Raw genomic sequence first — 25,503 nt, forward strand, 5'->3', positions numbered from 1 at the left:
GTGGACCCTTTACATACAGGCCAAAGAAGAGGATTCCTAAAATACAGTGAATTTCTGAATGCTGGATTATAGAGCCGCTGAATGTTGAATGAGGAGAACGAGGAGACATCAGGACACTCCACTGGCGATAACTCAGAGCTTTTTATGTCCAGTGCGAAAATCCTGTACGGGGCACAGGAAGAAAGGCTTCCCCTCACCATTCGTAGCAACAAATACAAAAAATTAAAAAACAAGGCGGATGTGTCTATTCTTGCCAAGAACGCCATACCTAGCTCTGAGTCAAACGTATTCCCTGTCCAACAGCCTCATAAATTAAATTTCTTAAACAATCTAGAAATCCTTTAGTCAGTGAGCAAGGCAGTTAGTCTGGAAAGCAGACCAAGCACACATGGTCGCAGTTCTTTTTCAAGATCTTTACAGCACATATAGGAGTGGTTTCTGAGAGAGGTGGTGTGGTTGAAGAAACGGGAGAGGAGAGATAATCCTTTACAGAAAACAATAAGAAGCACTATTAGCAAAGCAAATGGCTTTAACTTAACCAAAATCAAGACCTATTGCATTTTCGATGCTTGTTAGAACTGCCGGTGATGAGCAAGGGCAGGACCCGGCCCACTTAAAGCCCTGACCCTGCTTCCTCCATCACGACCATGGCAGGCAGTGGATAGGTAGGAGCAGAAGGGGACAGGAACGAGCATACAGGGACTATCATTGGGCAGATAGGGGCAGTCACGGGCCAGCAGAGGACAAATGAAAGGACAATCAGAGGACAGGCAAGTGATGCAGCTGACACAACCAGAGACCAGGCAGAGTACGAACCATGGGGGTGAGGAACAGTCAAGGGAGGCCAAAGAGAGTTAGGGACAGACAGGCTGGACAGGCAGAGCACCCAAACGGAGCAGGCAGATTACAAGGCAGTGCTGGAGCATAGCCGGCCCGCAGTCAGAGAGCAGGAATGGACAGAAAGGGACCCGCTGTGGTCTGGCCGGGGACAGGGCACTAAGAGGGAAGGCTAGGAGGAAAATGGTAAGGTCATCAGAAAGCCATCAGGGAATGTGTTAGGGACAGGGCTAGCAAAACAGATGGACAGTAGGAGATGTGGGGGGCGTATAGGATGGTCAGGGGGAGGTAGGCAACAGGTATGGATAGAAGAGGCAGAATAAGGGCACGATGGGAGCAGGCATGCACGGAAAGGACAGTCAGAGCACGAATGGAACAGACAAGGAAAGGGCAATGTGAGGGCATAAAGGAAGCAAGCATGGAGAGAAGGGGTAGTCAACTGGTTCGTAGGGAGCAGACACGGACAGAAGGGGGCAGTTTGTGGCCACGAAGGGAAGAGGCATGATCCAAAAGGGCACGCTTCGTACAGGGCCAGTCACAAGACAAACAAGGGAGAGATGGGTGTACAAGAGACGCAGTCAGAGGCGGCTCAAGCTGCAGTGGTACAGCTCCTTGGAGGAAGGAGCGAACAATGGTTGCGCAGTGCTACAGGCAACTGCAAGACCACTGCTTGCCAGCTATGGTAATCCTGGACCCACCTGTTGATGCTGGCCAAGGCTTCGTGCTCCGAGGCCGTTAGGCTGGGGCAGACCTCCTCCTCAGGCTCGCTGGCCCGTCACCATTTTCTTGTTTTCATCACAGTGAGTGTGAGTGGTCGAGGCGGCAAAAGCGGCGGAAAGCGATACCCCAATAACTTTATGGGAGCGCATCTGCATGGGGCAGCGATGGAGGACGCGAGTGCGTGACAGCCTCCAGGGAAGGCAGCGGATGCATTGAGGACTCACCCCATATCGGATTCCCAGGATAATGGAGCCCGCCGCAAACATGATGAGCGGACGCGGTGATAGAAGCTGACACAGTACTCCCAAGGGCAAATCAACAGCAGTTTAGAAACAAAAGTACAATATGAAGAGATGTAAGTCATTATACGTACATGGAAATTACACTAAAAATAGTACCATGTCTATTTTTACTAAGACTGCCAGCACAAAGTTGGCGTAATTGTCTGACACACTTGCATGGCGAAACCTCTCTTTTTTCCTGTTCGACTGTGACTTAAGGCAAAAGACAAACATATTAAAGTTATTTATCATATAATTATGAAAACCCAGGACTCAATTTGTTAGTGTCAGACCCACCTGCTCAACAGCAGCTAGCCAGGAGACCCAACGAACAAGCTGTCGCCATTACACACACAGCAGCATGTTTATTTTAGCACTGCGCTTTCACTTTAAGTGAAAGTTAGGTTAGGCTAATTTATAAAGCACAACAGCTGCCCCAGCAAAGGTGCGTCCTGGCGCTAAGAGCAAAGAAGGCAACTAACAGCAAAGAGTCCATCAAAAGCAGAAAGAGAGGCCCGAGAAACTTCCACACCTAGAGGGCTGGGCAAAGAGGAGTTTTCAGGGCCTTCCAGAATGTCAGGTAGTTGTATATACTCCGGATGTAGACAGGCGGAGCATTCCACAGCTTAGCTTCTAGGATTCGAAAAGAGCGTCCCCCGGCGCGGGCCTTCCTAACCCGGGGAACAGCTGCAAGGTGTTGACCTGCTGAACGAAGGTAACAGGAGGGGGCATAGGCAGAGAGCAGGTCAGCCAGAATGCCAGGAGCTGGGGAGTTCAAGATCCTAAACGCAAAACAGAGACTTAAACTCCACCTGTTTTGCCTCTGGCAGCCAGTGAAGCTGACGAACGGCAGTGGAGGTGGAGCAGCAGCTAGGCAGGACTAGAAAAGTTCTGGCGACCACATTTTGGACTCTCTGTAGTCTCATAATCTCCATCTTGTTGGCCCCCAAATATAGCAAGCTGGCATAGTCCAGTCTCTACAGCACGGATGCTTGCACAATTATCTGTCGGATGGAAGGGTCGAAGATAACCAGCAGGGGTTTAAGCCCGCGCAGGATGCCAAAGCATGTCGCCGATACCTTCTTAGTCTGGATTTGAAAACTCAAGGCAGAGTCCACCCAGACCCCAAGGTTCTTCACCACCTGTTTAGGGCTGGGTGCGGGCCCAAGGTAATGGGGCACCACTGTTCAGTGAAAAGTGAAAGCGCTATGCAAAAATGAACATGCCTCGATTACAGAACCACAGATGGCCCCTATAAAGCTAAGGAATTGCTTCACGTCAGCCGTGAAGCAGGCGATCCAGTCCGGATGTGCCAGACAAAAAGGCGAAAGGGCTGCAACCAAAAAGCCTCAGTTTCAATCGTCAGCCACCATTTTACATAAACGGTGACGCCACCCAGTCAAATTGAAGGGCGGGGCTTCAAGTCCCCATCTCAAATCTTTTTGCTCACAAGAGGTCTTGCAGAGTGAGCAACGCGCGTTGCTCTGCAACGCTACACGAGACCTAAAAACTACGTTACACAAAGTAAATGCTCTATTGGCAGAAAATGAACTGCATGAAGAGACAAAGTAGCTCCTAGATCTCAAAGTAGTCTTTTTGGCTTTGTTTACAGTCAACCAGAAAAGCACAATTTGGTGCTTAATCGTTTAGTTTAAAATGGATTTACAAACAGGGGTTTTCAGTCAAATATTTTCATTGTCATATTTGGTAGCACAGTTTTTTTTCCCAGAAATCTTTTTTATTGAATTTCAAGCAAAGACATGCATAGAGGTATACATAACAAGAAGCAGCATACAGAGATCTCAAGGCAGTGACATGTCTCAGCAGGTGAACGAAAAGATCTTAAATAAATCACGTGGGAAATAAAACTTGGTGAAAGTAGCTGGTACATTTTTCTGCCTCCTTGTGTCTAGGTATGGAGTGCATCTTGTTCTTGATCTGCTCGCCCTGGGGTGAGTCCTATATCTAGGCCCCTATAGGACTGCCATACCGCCCAAATCTTCTCCCACTTGCGCGGGCAGCCCCATCCCCGATATATTGGCTACTCATTTATCATACACCAGTCTAAGTCCCGCTCCCAGTCTCCCACCAGCGGAGCCGAAGCCGCTTCCCAGTCGTGCAGTATTCTGCTTTGCTACTATAAGGCCCAGTGAAAGCCAGATCCTAGCGTATTTTGGCGGTGGATCCTCTCCCCAGATATGCAGTATGTACTTCTTTGCTGGTTTTCTTTTTGGGGGGGTGGGGAGGGGGGGGGGGGGTCCATAGTCTCTTCCCCCATGATTCTCTATAGTTATATCCCAAACATTTGGATAACAGGGCATGCCTTTATCATGTGGAAGAAGGTTCCCTCACTCCTGCAACCCCTTCGACAGATGTCTGTTGGGGTGCGTCCCATGTGTCTGGGTGTTGTGCAGGAGTAGTAAGATCGTTGTAGTATGCGCAGAAAAATCAATCTGAATCCTGTGTGTATAGCAACCTCTTGGAAGGTCCTCAATACCTCCTCCATTCTCCTTTGTCACAGTCCCCAATACCTTTCTCCCATTCGGCACGGTGAGACTATTGGGAGAGTTGTTCTGTAGTTTTTTTATAGATCAGGGAGACTGTCTTTTTAGTTAATGGTTCAGTTAGGATTCTGTCCTGCAGGGGGGAGGAATCAGAGAGGGGGTTCTTCATGAAGATATGTGTCCCCATGGCATGTCGAAGCTGAAGGTATCTAAATACTTCAGTTCATACTGGGTCTGTAACTCCTCCCAAGTATGCATATTGCCCTCCTCCATACATTTCCCAATGTAGAAATCCCTATTAAATTCCATGCTTTGAAGCCCTGGATGCTTGATTCCGTTCTGGGAAGGACATGGCTTTTGTAGTTCGGACTGGACTGTTCCCATGGGGCACAGGGTCAGAGCTGATTTGCATATCGCCATTGTCTAACCCAGGGTGGTGTGGAGTGCAAAAAAACGATGGATTTGGGCCCAGATCTTCGGACTGGGGTGAATGTGTGACATTGATCCACATTCTGTCCATCACCTGTTTTGTTTGCAATTGCCGCCATAAGTGCGCTGGGGATGCTCAGACGTGGGTCCCAGGCACTCCACACCACTGGAGTAAAGCTAGCCGGGCTGATGAGAGGTGTTACCTCGAAACCGGTCCGGTCCTCGGATGCTTGATTCCGTTCTGGGAAGGACATGGCTTTTGTAGTTCGGACTGGACTGTTCCCATGGGGCACAGTGTCAGAGCTGATTTGCATATCGCCATTGTCTAACCCAGGGTGGTGTGGAGTGCAAAAAAACGATGGATTTGGGCCCAGATCTTCAGACTGGGGTGAATGTGTGACATTGATCCACATTCTGTCCATCACCTGTTTTGTTTTCTGTTGAAGCCCTGGAGGTCACGCACCTGGGTGTGTGTGTGTGTGTCACTATGCCATAATAATAATTTTAGTTAGATTTTTAAAGCGCGCGAATACCCAGGGGTGTTTTGGCGCTGAACTGGTACGCAAACCCTGAGGAGAGCTGGAAGGGGGTGGGGATTAGTTTAAAAATAACCAAGTTTTCAATTCTTTTTTGAAGGAGAGGAGAGAGTTGGCCTCTCTCATATGTGCAGGTAGTGTATTCCATAATTTGGCTGCTCAGTAGCCAATACTACGGCCTCCCCAACTCGCAGTTCGGATCCTTGTACCAACATTAATCTAGCATTAGTAGATCTTAGCTGTCTGCCTGGGTGGTAATATGAGAAGAGGTTTTTCAAAGGTCTCTGTCCTATCCTATTTACTACCTTATAGGCAAGGCAGAGTACCTTAAACTTAATACGTTGCACCACAGGCAACCAATGGAGCTTCTGGATCTCCTCTTTAATGGATTGGTACTTAGGTATGTTCAGTAAAAGCCTGGCAGGAACATTCTGCACCATCTGAAGTTTTTTCAGATGTTATTTCTGTAGCCCAAGGTATAGGCCATTACAATAATCAAATTTTGACAGCACCAAGGTTGTTACAACTGTTTTCCTGAGATCATTGGGAATGTAAGGCATTACCTTCTTAAGTTTCCTTATGAGATAGAAAGAGGCTGAGACTGTAGAGTTAGTTTGTTGGGAGTAGGTGAGTTTGATGTCATATTAGTAAGCTTCCCCCTTCGCCCCAAGAAGAAAGTAGCAGTTCTCCATATTTCAGCTATTGTATATGTTTGGGGAAAAAAGTTTTTACCCTTAGGTGAACTGTCGAGTATATCTTGATATCACCCAGGTCCCATGGAGAGTACTCTAGCCTATAAGTCGGGTCGTTCCATGGAGCAAACACCCAATTAATTACTATCGCTAGGTGCGCTGCCCAGTAGTACTTCTTTATGTGTGGGAGGCCGATGCCTCCGTCGTATACTCCACGCATCAGCTTGCAGAGGGCAATCTGTGGCAGGGCTGCGTTCCACAACGAGCGGAGAAGGGATTCAATGGTCTGGAATAATTTATCTGGTACCCGATGAGGCGAATTTTGAAGAATGTAAAGCATTCGGTGTAATGTCATCATTTTGAACTTCGCCGCCGTAATTATTATTATAATTTAAAGGTTTTATATAGTGCTAGCTAGACCCGGAGGTTTCAGAGCGCTTTACAGAAGCGAAAGCAAGGCAATAATCAGTCACTGAGCATATGACGTGCAACAATCATCGGTTCAAGTGTACATAAAATATATACACAGGAAAAAAAAGGCAAAGCGGGAGGAGTAAACAAAAATCTATACACTGAAAAACGTTTGGCCATGAGGGTGGATTACTGAAATTGTGGTCAATTCTATAAATGTAAAGTACATGGAGAGAAAGACATCCAAGACAATAGAGGCAAACACAAAGAAAGAAAACAGCCAACCTATCAATGGAGTCTGAACTGAGCAAGAGAGCCTATTTGAACCAAGTTTAGTTTGCTCATAAGTTCCAGTATTTGTTGAGGAGATGGCTTTTCATGTCTCTTTTGAAACCAGGGAAGGAGGGGTTGCATAGTAGGTCCCTCGGGAGGGAGTTCCAAATGCTGGGGGCCTTACCTGAAAAACAGCGGGCCTGGGTTGTTTTCCTTCTAATTTTGGGAGGAAAAAGAAATTAGGTGGAGCCTCTAAGAGGTCTGGTTCTTCCTGGGTTTTGTGAGTTTGTGTTCTAAATTGTCAGGGGAATGTGAGTGGAGTGCTTTGTGGGTGATGCAGGCAGTCTTGAGAGTGGAAAACGTTCCCATTGTTGTACGTCTGCCGAAAACGTTCCAGGAGGGAGGCTAAATTCAAGCAGTGAATACCTAGATATTTAAAATGCCCCCAGCTGACAGAGTTGGTAGCATTGGTTGATCCCCAAAAAAAGTTGCCTTTTCAGTTTGATTTTGTAGTTAAATTGTTTACAAAATTTACAAAATGTATGTGTAATTTACTTAACAAAATTTGCTCTGGGATCCCGCCTAAGTATGGATATTTTCTTCTAATTATGATTATCAGAAAAAATACCATGATGAAGAATGTTTGATCTCACAAATATAAGCAACAACAAGACAGTGACCTAATAAATCAAAAGAATAAGGAAGAAACCTCTAGCTTTCTCGTTAAAGCAGAGATTGTGCACCTTTGTTTCTCTGAGAACACAACATCCCTCATGCTCTGTGAAACTGTAGAATTAAAACTGAAAGCTAAAAGTTCCTAGAACTGGCACGACGACGCATAGCAAATCACTGGACTAACCCGACCTCTCAGACAATGTTCAAATGGTGGGCTGACTTTCTGGAATAGGGAGGCAACTGAGAAGTGCCGGCTCCAGACGGTTCGTACTGATCTCGCAGAACTAGACCTTGAGAATTGGGGTGCCATATTGGACAAGTTTACAAGTTGGGTGATAAAAAAACATTTATTGGGAGACGAGTCCGACTACCACACCGAATGGGGACGACGCAGCCTCTACTGCAATCAATAGTGGGACTGAGCTAGACAAGCCAATAAGCTCACACTCGCCTGCTCCCTCTACCGCTAGTGGGTCAACTTAAGAATCACAAAAACAGCTCAACCGTACAGAATATTCCCGGATGTAATACATGAATGTATAAGGATGCCTGATGTTGATCTGTCCCTCTGGTTTCTTTGCCCTTGCCAGGGAAGCTGCGGTTTTCACACCTTTCATATCAATAATGGGATGGTACTGGATAACAAAATGCTGCACTATTTTGTTTTGTATTGTACTGAAAAGTGAATTAAAGATTTAAAAAAAAGTTCAGTCATATACATGTGATACTTGTATGGTGTAAATATAGGTTATGAACTTTTAAACAGTATAACTGTGTATATAGACCAGAGTACTCCCTCTCATTCTATCATTAGACATCTGTCCCTTTGTTACTGCAGAATGTGCATCTCAAATCGTGTGTGGTCTGCAGCTGCAAAATTAAATTCAGTGAGGCTAATACTAGACTAAAACATTTCACAATTATAGGTTTATAATAATATTTTACAAAGGTGATGTGGATGAGAGGTATATGTGACCTGGCATGTGTAAGTTATGAATGCCTTGACTTCTGGAAGAGGCAGTCCTTAGAATCAAAGGAAGCCTCTGACCATAAACTGTTGTGCTGCTTGGCTCGACTCCTTACCTTTTGCTGGTAAACACAGGAGAGTCTGTCCCGGCTCTGGAATCCCACCCTCGGAGCATGCAGTCATCACCACCTACACAAACGGAGGTGAAATCTATCTTTAATCAACACAGGATTTACCAATATACAAGTTTTTCAATTTCAAAGTCAACCCTCTTATTGCTTTCCAACGTGTGTTCTAGCCAAAGCATCTGACTTACAGTAACAGGCAGGGCTAGGGAGCATTCAACCGTAGGGTCACCAGTAATTCTTCAACAGAGTCAGAAAATAGGTCATTCGCATCAGAGGCTGCTGCATGAGCCTGTAACCTCGGGGTAGTAGTGCACATTGCCCTGGTGATAAAGCCCTGGGCCTAATTTGAGCAAATATTCTACATTGAAACTGATGCCTTATATAGTGCTGTTGAATAGAAAATAAATTGTTAAATTCTAACCACCAACACAAAATTTCAGTGAACAAATGTACCTATAGGCATATGAGAAAACAATATTTCAAAAAAACAAGAGCGACCCATACGTCCTTGTGAGTTGGGTTTGCACTTATGTAGGAAAACAATGTTCACAGGCAACTCATTTATCAAAGCAATACTATATGCAAGCTAAAATGTACTTGCTTAGAATTAATCTTAATCATACATTTTCAATTGCGACCTTCCTAATGGGGTTATGATGAAGACACCTAGTAGTACACAATACTTTAAGTGGATTCTTATAAAGCCCAACACAACAGTTAATGCTTACTTCAGCCGAAGTAAGTAGAATTTTATTCTGCAATCACAATTTTACCACATATGTATTTCCATACACATGGGCGAATTGGAACGTTTACATTAGTGGCACTTTATAAGTGCGTTTTGAACCCCAGTGAAGTGACCATAACCTTGGTGAGTGCTAAGTGAAAATATGTGAAAAGAACGAGAAAACAGGATATTGGTAAATATCCAAAGGGCGAGCTGTATGCAATGGAAAAATGATTCATTCAGGCTCTCCCCTTTGTAAATGTCGACACCGTTTCGACCCTCTCTAGATACGGGGACTCTTCAGGACAGCGTTGACTGAACAGAGGATTGCCGGACATGAAGGGTGGACTCAACAGCAAGTCTGTGAAACTGTTGGTCTGTTCTCAACTGTAGCATGTAGGGATATTTCCAGGGTTATCGGTAGAAACCCTTTACAATTCCATGACAAATCAATTGTGGCGTCCTCAGACCTCTCAGTGGAGCGGTTAGTTGTAACTGTAAAGGGTTTCTACTGATAACCCTGGAAATATCTCTACATGTTACAGGTTGAGAACAGACCAACAGTTCACCCTTCATATCTGGCAATCCTCCATTCAGTCGACGATACAGATGCCCTGTGTAGTATTGTCCCCAGAAGCGCGGTCATGAAGCTCAGGCTTGCAATAAATCATGGATACTTCTGAACTGGTTCTACTTGGGCCAGGAGGCAATATATTTGATGATCTCCTTAAGGGATCAAACTTGCAGGATAGCAGAAGTCTGCAGCACATGCACATTTTGTGTTCACTTTTCTTTAAGATCTAGATGACCAACCAAAAATCCTGTCTATAGTCGTTACAGCCCATATAAAGCAAGAAAAATGGACTTTGACTTAAAAGGTTTGATTGTTCACTGTCCTTTCTCAAATTCAAATGAACCTCAACTTAACTTGCATCCTCTGCATGACTCCTCTCTCTGATTATAGCCTGTAAAATACATGCCCGTCTGCATTAATCCATTACTCTACTTCTGCAAACGGGTCACACCTCATTTCATAGATCACAACCTCTCCTTCTTTGAAACTCTATCCCTCCAACCTAACAATACCTAACTCCTCTAACCTCTGTTCATCCCATCAACCACTTACATTAAAGCACATAGCCAGCACTAATGATCACACAGACTCCTAATAGTGTAATTTACCACAAACAAAATGGAGTGAGTTCCTTGAGAGCACAAGACTAACCCCAAAAACCAACAACAAAACATAACAGCTGGATTTACTAACCTTAGGTTATATGGAGCAATGTGCAACTGGCCATAAAGGACTTCAACAACTTGTCAGGTGAAGTAAGTGCAATTTAACACAATTACAATATAATGCAACCAACCATTAGGAAGTGTGGGCTCGGAGAAAAGACAAATATTTGAAAAATAAAACAAGCAAGTGAGCTGCAAATAGTCCAATAAACTTTTTAGCACCTTCAACAGAAATTCAGTATACTAAAGATCTAATGTCATGAAAACTGTGAGGGATTTTTTTTAAAAATTAATTTGGAGCATCTCCTGGGAACACAGCTCAAAACTAGTGCTGGGATTTTTTTTAAATGCTCTTTGCAGGGCTGAAATCTAAAGAAGATTAAAATGGCATGGAAAGATGCAATTGTGTTTACAGAGATCTAAAATGTATTTGAGCTGCTGCATTCTAAAGACATTTAAGTTAAAGGCTGGAAACATTTTAGGAGACTAGTTACATTAGTTAATTTAAGGTAGAGCTGAAAAAAAGTAAAGTCATCCTTACATGGTACCATAGCATTCATTGTGGAACTGGGCCACACTCGCTAACCTGGCAGATACCTCAGAAATTATTAGAGTTTTCAATGACAGCTGTTTAGTAGTGGGGAGGAAATATGTTGGGTTAGGTTAATTTTAATGCTTTGTCACACCGTGTATCTAGTGCTGCTTCAATTGAAGGGGACTTTGGCCACCAGCATCACCCATAAAAAACTGCAATATTTACAAGTATTTTTGGTGCTGGAATAGTTATAGTGCACACAACTGGTTCAATGTGTGAACAGGTATTCAATCCAATGGCAATAAGTTATCACTACACTTGTCCATTTGCTTTGAGCTGACCATGGAAAGCCTCAGCATGGAAAAAGCATTGACATCAAATGGCCAGCATAATCTGCAAACATTTTAAGATCGGCAATCACACAAACAGCCTGCTCTTCTACCTCCCCAGATATTACGTTACAAAACTTTATAGATTTCAGACCAGAATATACGATTTCTGTGTTCCAGTAGTCAAAAGCTGCAATCCATGCTTCATACTCGTGCCCTTTCCATTGAGAGAGGATGTCCATGGTTGGGGCTCCCTCAACAACTGACAGCAAGCTCAGCTGACCCTTGGAATCACTGCAGATCAGCTTCAGGGGATGACCGCTACAAAGGACAGAAATAACATCTTCAGACTCGAAAGGTGTGAGTTTAAAAAAAAGAAAATTGAACACCATTCACCACATTTTAATGGCTTTTAATATTTAAATGCATTATGTTATTTAGTGTATGGGATAAAGACATGGAGTTCAGACAATAAATACTAATACAGTTTGAAGCTGCAGAGTGTGCATTCATGAGTTACTGCCTCACTACGGTCACCCTATGACTTGGCAAAAGATATGCACTGCTGGTCCCAATAAAATACCCTTTTGCTGTTGCCAAACAACTGACAAAAGGGACTAGAAGTAAACTATTACTTACCTGTTACTGACGTTCTCCAGTATTTATATATTTTATTTATTCACATGCTTCAATCATCCCCATTGTACAGTAGCCTATTCAAGTCACTATAAACGTTCCAAAACTCAACTAGAGTAATACACAGTCTTCACCACTCCTCACCCACGCCACCATAGTTAAGATTTCGAAGCACAAGTACTAAAGTAATTTCTTGCATACAAGAGTTGGAGAGGAAGGTAGGTTGCATATGAATCCATGGATGATACCAATACTGGAGAACTTTTGTTTACAGTTAAGTAACTTTTTTCTTCTCCAATACTGGATCTTTCATGAATTCACATGCTTTAATCAAAATACCAAAACGTCATAAGAAACGGAGTATCATTTAGCAGTTGGAGGCTAAACAAGCTTACCTTACTGAAAAAGATAATGTAGAACCGCTTGTTCTACTGCTGCATCCCTTTCTTTGGTCAAATCTAGACCTTAGAACTACATAAGTGAGTCTGTTTTTTCATTTTGCTGCCCTGCATATGTTCACAATGGGCACGCTGGCAAAGTGAGCTGTAGATGTAGACCTCAAATGGAATGAGCCATCGCTTTCCTTTAGAGAGGATAACCTACTACTCTATGGCAGAACACTATAGCTGAAGACACCAGCAACCTATACTTTGTTTTGACAATTGTCCTTTTCATGGATGACCATATGCCACAGGCAGTTGCTTAGGCTTCCTAAATTGCTTGGCTGTGTCAATGTAAAACTTCACTAGGTCTAAAATAAAGTCCCTTGGGGATACTTCAATTGCATACCACAATACTACCACAAAAAAACAACAATCAACTATCACCGAATCAGTATCACAGTAGCCAAACTCCAATATGAAAATATTTATTTGGTTGGTTAAAAAACCTTTTTGGTCTACTTATAAATAAAAGCTTTTGAGAATCATATGGATTGGTGTTGGACATATGAAAAAGACAACAAGATTCAATGTTCAACTATGATTTACGATTGTGTTTGAAATTGCACTAATTGATTTGTATTTTTAACTATATATGTGATTTTACTGCTTGATATTCCTGTGGATCTTGTATTTTATGCAATTCTAGAAAAAAAAATGATGAAGAAGGTTTTTTTACTAACCAAATAAATATTTTCATATTGGATTTTTTGGCTACTGTGATATTAATTCGGTGGTAGTTGATTGTTGTTTGTGGTGTGGTAGTATTATGGTATGCAATTGAAGTATCCCAAAGGGAGTTTATTTTAGACCTAGTGTCATTGTGGGGTCCTGTCCCTTTGGTGAGTTGGACCCCTCTCTCTGTTTTAGAGAATGTAAAACTTCAACCATCTTTTAACATCTATAGTATGAAGTGCTCTTTCTGCTGCTGTATTCAGGTTTGGTGAATCGGTTTTCAAAATCACGGTTTCATTTAAATGAAAATCAGATGGCACATTAGGTATAAAATGCAGATTTGTCCTACACATGACTTTCCTCTCTGAACTGGATGAATGGTTCTTTGATTGTAAATGCTTAAATCTTTCTGACTCTTCAAGCGGATGTTAGGGCTGGATGGTTGGTTCCATGCTCTTTTGAAACATGAAATGACTGCCAGATGAACTCTGACTGAAGTGTAACTCAGTCCTGACCTTGTTAAGGGTAGAATATAGAGTAATATCTGTTGAGGTTTGCGGGGGATGAAGCCATGCAGGTGCTCCCATCATGCTCCATGGCAGTCCACTTCTGAGTAAAGGACGCACGGGGTGGTCGCGCGACAGGTGGCCGTATCCAGCTCCCCTCAAACCACATGCCCAGTTTGCTTCAAGGGGACTAAAAAACACTTACTGCTGCACTCAAGAGCGGCTGACCGGCGAGCAGCTTTGAAACCATAAAAATGGAGGAGCCGACAGCCACGCTCCACGGCTGATTTTGAGCCACAGCCTCAGAGCAAGAGAGACTGCATTGGCAGCCAGCAACTAACAGCCAGCAGACAGCAGAAATTCCAGGGCACTGTACTCTGTGTGCTTTCTCCCCTCCCGTTATCACCAGGGGCAGCATAGGCACATTTTCCGGCTGCAGCAAGAAGTGGCTGAACCAGAGATCTCTCAACAGCAGCCAGCCTATAGTAACGAGGAGCTGGTAGCTGTGTTCCGCTGTGTTTCGTGCTCCGCCGATAGTGTGCTCCGTTCTCTGCTCACATCACAAGCAGTAAAAACTATTTTCAGCTGCACCGAAGAGCTGCTGACTCGCTATGGAAATGAGAAACAGCGGAGTCTGCGAGTGACTGTGGCAGCAGCCTGCAGTAGGCAGCCAGCAGCTGAAGGGGAAAGTTTATAGATTCTGAGGTGGTGCGCGTGAGAAAAAATACAAAGACCTCAGCAGATGCTCGGCGATCATATCATCCCATTAGATTACGGAGTACGGATGCTAGACCTAGGAAGGAGCTAGCCGGTTAGTGGCCTTTTCTTGTTGTGCTGTGCTAGCCAGATCTCCGGGCTTTTATTAAGGTTGAGGTGTTCTTCTTTGACTCAGGGGGGTGAGAGGAGGTTGGCTGGAGTCAGTGGCAAGGACGCAAAATAGGCAACAGACATTAGCATCCAGTCTTATTTAAAACAACAACAAAATCAGGAAAGACCCCTTACAAGACACCCCACAAGAACAATCAAAAAGTGCTATCTAGTGCCCTCTAAGGAGACATCTCAGTCTTCCTGGGCGGAATAGTAACAAGGGGAGGCTGCAGAACCGGGTCTGTGTAGCACAGATGTGGCTTGCAGCCTCCACTTGAAAAATTGCCAGCACTATAGCACAATAATATACCATAGGGGAAAAACATTTGAACCATAATCTATATAATACAATATAACGTATTTCAATAGATGCACTGGATACGTCAACGAAAACCTGTGCAGCAAAGAGGCTAAAGCCATTAAGAAACAGTGATCATTGGCTCAGGGCTTAGAGAGGTGCAACTCCCCCTTCATAGTTATGATCACTGAGGAACTGTTGCAATCTACGCTTATGCCTCTAAACTTATCTAGAGAATCAAAGCCCAGACAGGAGGAATCACTCGCAAGCGCCAAAGGATATATGTAACATAAGCCTGTCATCAATATGGCATATAGGTCCAGTACCTCTAGCAGTAACCAAGAGAAAACAGCAATTGAAGAGGTGAATGAAGCTGCTAAAGTCGACTAATTGAAATACATCAAATGGAGTTCTCAGCTGCCCTCTCATGAAAAAACAATTAATCTTATTTTGATCGAATTAAGCGAGATGAAACTAGCTCAGAAGATGCCAGCGAAAAAAACAACGAACAGTTGAGCCACATCTCTGATTCCTTAATGCAAATTACCTCCTAGATGACTCCGGTGGAGCAGAGGGTTGCTGCCCTCAAGGATTCAACAATCAAATGGAAATCAACATGAAGCCCAATCGGAATTAGAAGAAGTACACCTTAAGCTGGATGATGCGGAGATCAAGTCCAGACGGACAAACTTAAGATTTGTTGGAATCCGGGAGGCTCAGGAGGCATACCAAACAGTCACCTCACTAGTCTCCGATTTGATATTCAAACATGTCCTTACAGAGAAAGAATACGAAGGGGAGGACTTAACCATTACACTTGCACACCGGGACAGTCGCTCGGCGAATGCCAAATATCCTATAACGATTCTAGCAAACTTTTGGGCCTTTCATGTCTATCATGAGCTATAAGGCAGAAATCATTCACTACGTCTGACAACTTCATGTTTGGAATGTTTTCGCACACGTCCAATGTAGCGGCTCCTCGCAAAGAGTTTATTGCTCTTATTGACGATTTTAAACTACATTGGGCCCCAGCGGGTATTGCGCAACAGTAAAAACTCGAGATACTTTATCAGGGGCGCTTTCCGATTTTCCATTCTGTCGATTTAGATAGAAAGTTCTTATATTTGATCAAATAAAATCCGCCAGCCACAGGGCCAAGAAACAACAGCCATTAAGTATTGTAAGTGCCATTATAAATTAACTTTGTACTTAAGATCATGAGGGGGTAGGGCTTAAAGATGGAACGGCTCCTACCCCAAAATAGTAACTCCAAGCAAAGTTGACTTTCCTTGCCTTCAATAGCTATTACAATATATCATATTATATATGGCAAGATGCTAGCTTTCTCTGTGATACTCCCAAAAGGGATTGGCTAGATAGCGACCATCCAGGGCATGTTCTTCTTGGTGGAGGGCTCGGTAGAGGGCTCAGAGTGCCATGACAAAGCACTCAGCTAGGATGTGGGGGGGGGGCACAAGGGGATTAGAGAGGGAGCTCAGCTCCATGGGGAGGCCAAGGATGGGTAGGGCTTCAGGTGTTGGTAGAGTGGGTATGGGAGGAGAGTGGGAAGGAGGGCACGAGGTGGGTAGGGATGAAACAGCAGGTAGAATATATACTATAGGAATTGTCCTTCAGCCGATCGAGCCACTATGTATACGACGTCGCACAATAATCAAGGCCCATGCAATTTAAATACTCGATGGGATTGAAAACCATTAAGATAGCATTATATAATATCAATGGCGCCAGCAACCAGATTACATTTAGATCTACCATAGAATGGTTACTAGCAGCCAAAGTCCAAATTATTCTCTTACAAGAGACGCATATCAAGACCCAGTGCAAGCCCCCTAGATTGCCAAAAGGGATATCACAAGCTTTTTATGCCTCATCGGGATCAGCTATCAAAGGTGTGACATTCTTATTAGCTTTGACTTTTAAAGGTGGAGTTCTTGAGTTTTTAAGAGATCCTAACGCTAGATGGATTATCCTCAAGATGGTAGCAGGAACGCAGCGGTTCTGTTTAGCTAGCTTTTGTGGCCCGATACAAGATGATATAACAGTATTGAATGTGTTGTATGAAGCACTCCGGGTTTCCTCAGGTTTGGGTCTGATAGAGGGAGGCTTCAATATCCTCCAGGATGTTGACTTGGACACATCCCGTTTGAATACGGCTCAGAACAAACCCAGGGCATCAAGGTTTTTAGCTAAAATGACTGAGGAACTAGCTTTAGTTAATCCATAGCGATTGGAGAATCCTCCCTCTCAAGTGTTTACCTATTTCTCGAAGAGATAATACGGCCTCCAGGATTGACTTTAAAAAACAACTAGTTTCAATCGACGAGGACGAATTCTGGTATATGGTTTAATCCCTTATCTGATCATTCTGTTCATTGAACTGAATATTCATATACAGCGACAAGAAAGATCGAGATGGCCGCTTGATAAATCTTTGCTGACAAAGATTAACATGCGTGGCTTGTTCCCATCTTTTAAGAATTCTTTGAGAAAAATATTAGATCAGCTTCCTCATTTTCTGTATGGGAAGCCTGCAAGGCCTTTAGTCCACAATTCACCAGGACATAGACTCCACCTCAGATTATTTTCAGATCAGTGGGTGACCAGTGTAGTGCAAGTATGAAAAACAAGTGAATTATGTATTCTAATTTGAACAGAAAGATCAAAAACCAACTGTGATCATCTCAGGCTTCTGGAGAGGACGCATGTGACTCTACAGTGCCAACCACTGCAAACAAATGATTAAAGGGTAAGCAACATTTTCCATTCACATGTGTGCATGTAAATACCACATGCAGTGCATAGACTGTAAAGCAGTTTCTCCCCAAAATGATGGGTAGCGAACAGATGATGCAGATGTATGGAACAATATTTTCAACACAGTGGTCCAACTAAAGACCTTTGATAGGCTTAACTTTGCACACAGTAGTGTTTAGTGAAAAAGTTTCATCTTGCCCAGGTGGCTGCTTTGCAGATGTCTGCTAAAGGGATGCTACCCAAGAATGCCATAGTGACCCATCCTTGTTCATTGGATGTGCTCTAGGAGGCAGAGAGAGAGAGTGCAGTGTGCCAGGCCTTAGCAGGACAGGTTTTTGTGCACCCAACAATCCATTTGGCAATGCCTTACTTGAAAATGGGGTGTCCAATGTGAGGTCAAGCAAAGGCTGTGAAACGTTTTGGCTTATGAAAGGACTTGGCTCTATCGTTGTGGTGTATAAGTGCCCTTTTGACATATAGGGTGTGTAAAGTTCTTTTCGCTATGAATTCTGAGTGCAGGAAGAACATGGGCAGTGCAATAGTTAGATTAGTGTGAAAACGTGAAACTACATTGGCAGAAATTTGGGATTGAAAGGACCACTCTGTCCCCATGGACATGAATCCAAGGTTCTTCTATTGTTAAAAGCTGAACCTCACTGGATTGGTATCAAGCATGCCTCCTTCTATGACGAGAACAATAGGTCACAGGAGAGGAGGAGGTTGGAACCATGCACTGCCTGGAAACTACATTTGAGTTCCACATGGAAGCAGAAAGCATTTGAGAGGTATGACGCTCTTGAGACACTCCAGGAAGGCATTAACAATAGGAATTTTGAAAAGGGACCTATGTTCCCTGTTGTGCATGTATGCCACAACTGCAGTGAGAGATAGACGGATGGAAATGTATGCCTACTTGCCTTTTGGAGATATAACAGGTAGAAGATGATGTCTTGCAAATATGTTCAGGGGTCTATATGTTTAGTGATGCAGTAATGGAGTAACCTTCTCCACTTTGCTGCAAAGGAGCATGTAGTGAACTTGCAAGCCTCTTGCAGAATGAGCATACACTCCTATGGGATTTTGAGGTATCTGAAATTTAGGACCTCAGATGCCATATTGCTTGGTTCAACTGCTTGGGGTCTGGGTGTCTGAGCTAACCCTGTTGCCGAGTGAGACGGCCAAGCCTCCTCAGCAGTTTCTCTTATGGGCCGGCAGACATCTCCATGAGCATGAATCGCTAGAAGAGCCTGGCCCTGGTTGATGACGCCTGGACAAGGGGACATGGACACTTGCTTTATTTTCTTCACCACGTATGCAATGAGAACAAGAGGAGTGCACTGCCCGTGGACTCTGCGTGCCCTGGATAAGACGCTTTAGCATTTCGCGTTTTGAGTGGTGACAAACAGATCGATGAATTGGTTCAGCAGCTTTAGGTCTAGGATCAATTGGAGGGACCCATCTTTATTGGGTATTAAGGAGGAGAGGGAGGACACTCCATCATGCCAGTGTGGGGGCACCAGCTTGATAGCATCTTCAGCTGGGAGCGCTTGCACTGCCTCTTTCAACAGTCGAAGATGGACTGGGCAGAGGACACGGTGTTAAGGCAGGATGTTTTATGGTGTGATGTAGAACTCTCAGAAGTACCCCATCTGTACTACTGACAGCACTCGTGTCAGAGAATTATTTTCCACTGGGGGAGACCAACCTTAGTTGGCCCCAAATAGGTGCTGTATTTCTAGGAGGAATGGATTGAGAGTCCCTGATCTGAGGCGGAGGAGATACGGCTGAAGCCACCAAACCTCATGCCTCGGCTGTTCCATCTGTAACCACCTTGTGTGAAGGCCTCAGAAGGGCTGTGTGTCCTAAAAGGGACTGCTGCTGGTGCTTGTAGGCCTGCCTTTGGGAGGATGCGGGAACTCTGGATTCATATTTTCCTAATAGTAGACCTTGTAATGGAAAACTGGAGGGCATTTACTGATCTGGCTATGTCCATGTCCTTTATGATCTATTCCAGCATCTCATGAGCCTGAGGGTTGAAGAGATGCTCCCCATCAAAAGGCATAAGGAGATGATGCTGCTGCACGTCTGGCCGGAAACCAGGAGATTCAGAGCCAAGTGTGGTGCCGTAGAAGAATGCTACTATTTATGCTTCTGGAGGTGAAATCTGTGGCATCCAACGTTCATCTAATATTAGCATTAATTATGATCTTGTCTTCCCCCACTAGCTCTTCTCCCCTTTTGCTGTGAGCCTCAGAGGTGCTTGGTCAGGTCTTTCCATAAGGTTCAATCCGTTCACTTCTTTGGTGGGTGGAGGTGCAGCATCCATTGCATGCACCGAAGCATATTAGAGTGCAATATGTACAACAAGTGAGTCGGTTGGAACTTGATCTCTCATAAAATCTGGGTAATCTAGAATGGTGTAGATTCCTTCTCCACCTGTGGTGCACGGACTTTACCCTCGCTTGTTCCTGAACATTTTTGGTAGCAGATTTAATCACACTCTTAATCGAGGAAGGGGCTGAACTGATATTTAGGTATTTAGGTCTTTGAGAATGTTTACTAGGAAATCCTCCTAGTTTTACCCCGCAACCATTTTTACTTTGGAATGGTGGGTGGCCCTTTGGATTACAGCATAATAAGCAGTGATGTTGAGCTTGGTGGGGAAAGTATCTAGTTTATCAGTAGAATCTAGTAGGATCTTCCCCACAAAAGCATAGATGTGTGTTATCTCATGTCTCCTGTTGAGGACTCGGGCAGATGGAGCTGGATCGAACACTCGGTGGTGTTGGGTCTCCGTGTATTGGGTTCGGTCAGTGATTATCTCAAGACCAGTCTAGATGGGTCTTTTTTTGTCAACTTTGGCTTTGAAGCTGGGGGTGTGTGGTGTGGTTCAACAACCATAGGTTGAGGCTTGCTCAGTGTAAAAAAAAAAGCATTTTGGGGTTGAGAGGTTCCCGCTGGCAGAGCTGCATCCGGTAGATCAGTGACTCAATGCCAGACCTCATCTGGAGTAGTGCTTTGCCTGGGGATCCTTGGGAAGTTGCAAAGGCTGACCTTGTTGCATTTGTGGCAGGACTACAGATTTAGGAGTAGACCCGGTCTTCATTCCTGACTGCTTCCAGACTGGACACTTGGCCCCTTCCTACTTGACCTTGGAGGCTTCAGAGGACACCACCTCCGGCCTTGCACCCCCTGCGTGGCTGGAGGCCAGATGGGCATGCTTCTTCCTCCCCGGCACTGAACCGATCCTTCTGCCACGAAGATGGTGGTGGTCTCAGGGGAGGTGTGAAGCTGAATTGTGTGATGTGCCCAATGCCTCCATCTTCGAGACATGGAGCGGTTTGTTACAGCAGAATGCCTGGCATAGGTCGCAAGAAGAATAGTTATTTTTCAACCAAAGGTAGAAGTTACACACACCATGTTGGTCTAAACATGGTATATTCAAAAGGTGAGGAATCCACAGGTAAATGTATCCATCAGAAAACCCAATTCAGGTTCTTGTGGAATTCAAGAGGGGGAAGGGGAGACTAATGTGTTGTGGGAGGTTGTTCCTGGCTTTAGGAGCCATGTATGAGAAAATGCGACCTCCGGATCTGCTTTTGCGTATGCATAGGGTGTGAGCCAGTGAGAGTCTGGCAGAGCAGAGGTGTCTGGAAAGTTGGAGGAATGGACTGCGGCTGATCAAGTAGGCTGGTCCTGTGTTGTGGAGTGCTTTATGGATGTGGGCGAGAAGCTTGAATTGTGCACACTGAGTGCAAGAAGCCCATGGAGTTCCCGATGGTATTTTGTGATGTGGGCCTAGAGTGGAAGATTGAGGACTAGTCTGGCTGCTGTGTTCTGAATGGTTTGAATGCTACTTGTAACTAGTTGGTTATTCTTGCGTACATAGTGTTCCTGTAGTCAAGTTTGCTGGTGATAAGAATTTGGGTGACAATTTTCCTGGTGTTGTCAGGTAGCCACATGAAGATCTTCAGCATCCTCAGGGTGTTGAAACTGGCCAATGCAACTGTGTTGACTTGGGCAGACATGTCCAGTTTTTTGTCTATAATGATTTTGAGGTTTCCTGTTTGTGAGCTGGGTGTGAGGGTTGGTCCGAGGTCGGCAGGCCACCAGGTCGATTTCCATAGCAAAACAGCTTTCCTGAAAATCCCCAATTCAGCTTAAGGCAGTTGTGATTTCACCCAGTTGGCCACTTCGGTCATGCATGCGGTGAAGTTGTTTCTGGTGTTAGGCGTTTTGTCCTAATAGGACAATATCAGTTGCATGTAGTCTGCGTCAGTAAGGGTGTTGATGCTGTGAGCTCGGATGAAACCTGCCAGAGGGGTGAAGGACATGCGGCCCCACTACGCATTCTATATATGGCCGGACCCTGGGGGATGGGGTCCCTGGTGCCGAAGTCTGCCCATAGAGTGGGGCTGCCTGCCCATCTCACCCTTTTTGATTACGGCATGGCTGGGTGATGGTGTTGGAATCGGCCCGGGAGGAGGGTCACTTGTTTTTAAAAGGCTGTGCACTGGCGTCCCCAGGGCTAAAATTAGGCCCGGAAGATGGGGTTGTGTGGCCCCCTTTCTTACAAACGGCTGAGCCCCGGTGGATGGGGTCCCTGGGATCAAAATAAGCCTGGGGAGGTGGAGGCCACATGCTGATTCTCTCCGTTGCTGGTAAAGATGCAGTACTCAAATACAAGAGGTGAAGCTGTGCATGCATGTACTTCAAGCAGAGAACAAAACTATTTCATAAAAGGGTATTGGTCAAGGATGATCTACAGTCACTCAATTTACCAAAGAGAATGCTCGTACTGTGAAGTCTCACCAAAGGATGATGGCTTTCCAAAAATAGCTGTCTTCAGCAACATAGAAGAGTTACTTACCTGCGGTAACGATATATCTGGTAGAGACACAGTCTAGCCGCAGATTCCTTAACTTAGAATATCCCCCCAGGAGCCAGACTGGATCCGGAAAATCTTTTTTCCCCAGCAATACCTCTGCACGCCGGGAGGCGGCGTCATCCGGCTCCGTCCTGATGTCATCCACGGAGGGGACGTCAATCGAGCCATAAGCACCTCCCGGCGTGCTGACGTCAGTTTTCTACAGGAAACATTTCTGTGCCATAATGAGGAGCCGTGCAAAAAACTGCAATAGCACAGGATCAGTATGTGTTAAAGAATAAAATCACGAAAGGGGCTGCAGGGAGCCCACAGAGTACATGCTGCGAGCAAGTGCCCAACAAATTGCCAAGCTGTGCCCCCCCTCGAGGGGGCAACGTCAGCGGCACAAAAGATATGACAAGCGAGGCACAGCTTGTCACCACAGAAGGGAAATTAAAAGAACCACAATATTGAAGCAACATGTTGGAAGACAAGAGACTAGAAGTGACGACCACTAGAAAGTTCACCAGACACACACTCTAGAGATTGAAAAAATGTAGCACCAAGAGAACCCAACCCAACCGACTGCCAGAGAAAGGAGGAGGCATAGGTGTGGACGGTGGGAGGGAATTAAAAACAGAATAACTTCATGCGTGAGTAGCACAGGAGGAAAACATGAAAAGGTATTAAAAAGTATAGACCTGAAACACCTAAAAATGTGGACAGAGTGAAGAGCCAAAGGGCTCGAAAGCTGCCAAAGGAAGGTGCGAGAGCACGCCACCAACCAGACACTAGGATGGAGGGGAGCCCGAAGGGCCCCACGTAGAACACACTCTACCCGAGACTGATGTGGGAAAGCATACCTCCGGAAGACCAAAGCCACCAGAAAGAGGGAGGCTAGGTGGAAAGACACCATATGAAAAGGTATCTGTGCGCTTCAGCGAGATATGGGTGGCAGAACAACTCCAAGAGTTAGTCAGAGAGGAAGAAGGTAGTCTTCAGCTGCTTTCGGAATTGAAGTTGGTCCAAACACTGCCTCAAGGGCAGCGGCAGTTCGTTCCAGTAACGCGGGCCAAGATGGGATAAGGCCTTTCCTCCTAATCTTGCTCTTCTTATTCGTGGCACCACAAGCAGAGATGTCATGCTTGAGCGGAGCGGTCTTAAAGGGGCATACAACATGAATTTTTCAGAGAGATATGCAGGGCCTGAGTTAAGCAGTGCCTTATGAATAGTACAGCAGATTTTGAACTTAACTCTTTGACGGATGGGGTGCCAGTGCAATTTTATCAGGAGAGGGAGGGAGTCCTAGAGGGGACATTAAGGACCAATCGTGCCGCCGTGTTCTGAACCACCTGCAGTCTTGCCAATGATGCCTCTTTGGCAGAGACTGGGCATGGTGGGGAGGATGGGCGGGTGTTAAGGAACCTGCGGCTAGACTGCATCTCTACCAGATATATTGTTACCGAAGGTAAGTAACTCTTCCATCCCCATAGGAGGAGTGTCTGCGAAACAACCACCAAGTTCCAGGAGAACATATTTGTCAAGAGGCTGACGAAAAAAACGGTGGAAATTGCAATGCCAGGACAACGGGCATTAGACCCATCACCCACCTTAAGGATCATCAACAATGGATGGTAAAGACACCAAATCCGACGAGGGACGGTGTGAGACCTCTATCGCCAAGACACAGACTAAATGAAAACAGAACTAGAAGTTCTGTGGCAACTTAAGAAACAATGCAGAGAGACCTTCAAAGAAGGATCCAGGCATCGCTCCCTATTACCCAAGAGGAACGAAGTACCAAGGGTCAAAACAACATGACAACGGTAAAGCATACTGCCTGAACACACACCACAGTGGAAGTCATAAGAAAGAGGGGACAGTCAGAAGACTATCCATCCCAGAACAGGAGCTGCAGCAGGAGGCCCTTGGGTGGGAAAAAAAAAACACCTTAATGTGTACTGCCTAGGACATGTGACAAGAGTGGCAGGGCTGAGCCCAGAGCCTTGTGCCAACAGAGACAGGGGAGCCACCATTTGAGCATAAGCTCAGGAGGTAGGCATGCAGCCAAACAAATTAAAAGGAACCATTGTGAGTGGATAACCTGCAAGGCTATGAACACACAGGACACTATCCTGAAGGAAAGAGTAAGCAAGTATGTCTGACACTAAGGCAAAAAAGACTTGGTATGCGAGCACAACAGTGGCGTGTAGAATCCACGATATACACACGAGACAGGAATGTCGACACACGTACGTGGAGTGACTAAATCCTAAATAGGGGAGTAATGCAAGCGTCACCACGGCACCGGTGTGCTGCATAACAGTTAAGAAGGGGGAGGGGGGAAGAATCCTCGTCTCCTGTGAGACAGCGGAAACATAGACCACAAGACTGCACATAAAGGATAGAAAGAAGGCACAGACAAAAGCCTGGCGCCAAATGCCTATGCCGCCAAAGACCAAAACAGTCTATCAAAATGGAGAACGTCGAGAAGAATACACACACAGTAATGCCACCTAAAGAAGCACCTGTGCCATAATGGGAGCACAAACTCACACCCAGAAAAATATCAAGGGTGGAGCACAGATCCAGAGGCAGAAAGCTATAGACCAGAGCCACTCCTTGTGAACTAGGAATATGCATAGGACAAACCAGAACCCATGTCCTGCAAGAAGCATGGAACCGGAGACCGTGCCAGGGAAGACCTGCCTCCCCCCCAGCCTTAGGGGAGCATGTCCACCGATAGACGGGTAAGACGTGCACAGAGGCGGGGATGTATTACGGACCAAACGTAGACAACCAATGGTAACCCTTGGAGAGAAACCATTCCTATGGAACTCACCTGAGGTGACCAACAACAGTAGGAAGAGTCAGCTTGTGCCAAAATTCCTGGGCAAACAAGAGTCGCAATATGATTGCCAACAAGTACCCCATATAGGGTAGGGCACAACCTTACAAAAGAGCTGGTAGGCAGAGGCTCAAAAGAAAGGTAAACACAGCTTAACCAGCTGCACCCAAATAAGTAAACACAGCTGAGCAGCCACAGAACTTAAAACATCTGCGGCCCATAACGGGTAACAGAAAAGAGATATATACAGGAGGCGCCTGACTGCTGAATCAGCATGGGCGTCAAAAGAGTGACCCCATTAAATG

The 25,503-nt window shown here is 45.1% G+C and overlaps 1 protein-coding gene across 3 annotated transcripts in view; it reads right to left on the bottom strand.

Moving 5' to 3' along the window:
• The window catches only part of DPH7 (diphthamide biosynthesis 7), a 155,570-nt gene that overhangs the window by 20,554 nt on the left and 109,513 nt on the right, over nt 1-25,503 (bottom strand). For all 3 annotated transcript variants that reach the window (XM_086921193.1, XM_086921195.1, XM_086921196.1), the window contains 2 exons: nt 11,438-11,604; nt 8,442-8,514 (listed from right to left, as the gene is read on the bottom strand). In XM_086921193.1, the coding sequence (XP_086777319.1) occupies nt 8,442-8,514; nt 11,438-11,604 (240 nt within the window). The remainder of the gene's footprint in view (nt 1-8,441; nt 8,515-11,437; nt 11,605-25,503) is intronic.

The sequence above is a fragment of the Lissotriton vulgaris genome, chromosome 5, assembly GCF_964263255.1.
Source record: "Lissotriton vulgaris chromosome 5, aLisVul1.2, whole genome shotgun sequence".
Taxonomy (NCBI): Eukaryota; Metazoa; Chordata; class Amphibia; order Caudata; family Salamandridae; genus Lissotriton; species Lissotriton vulgaris.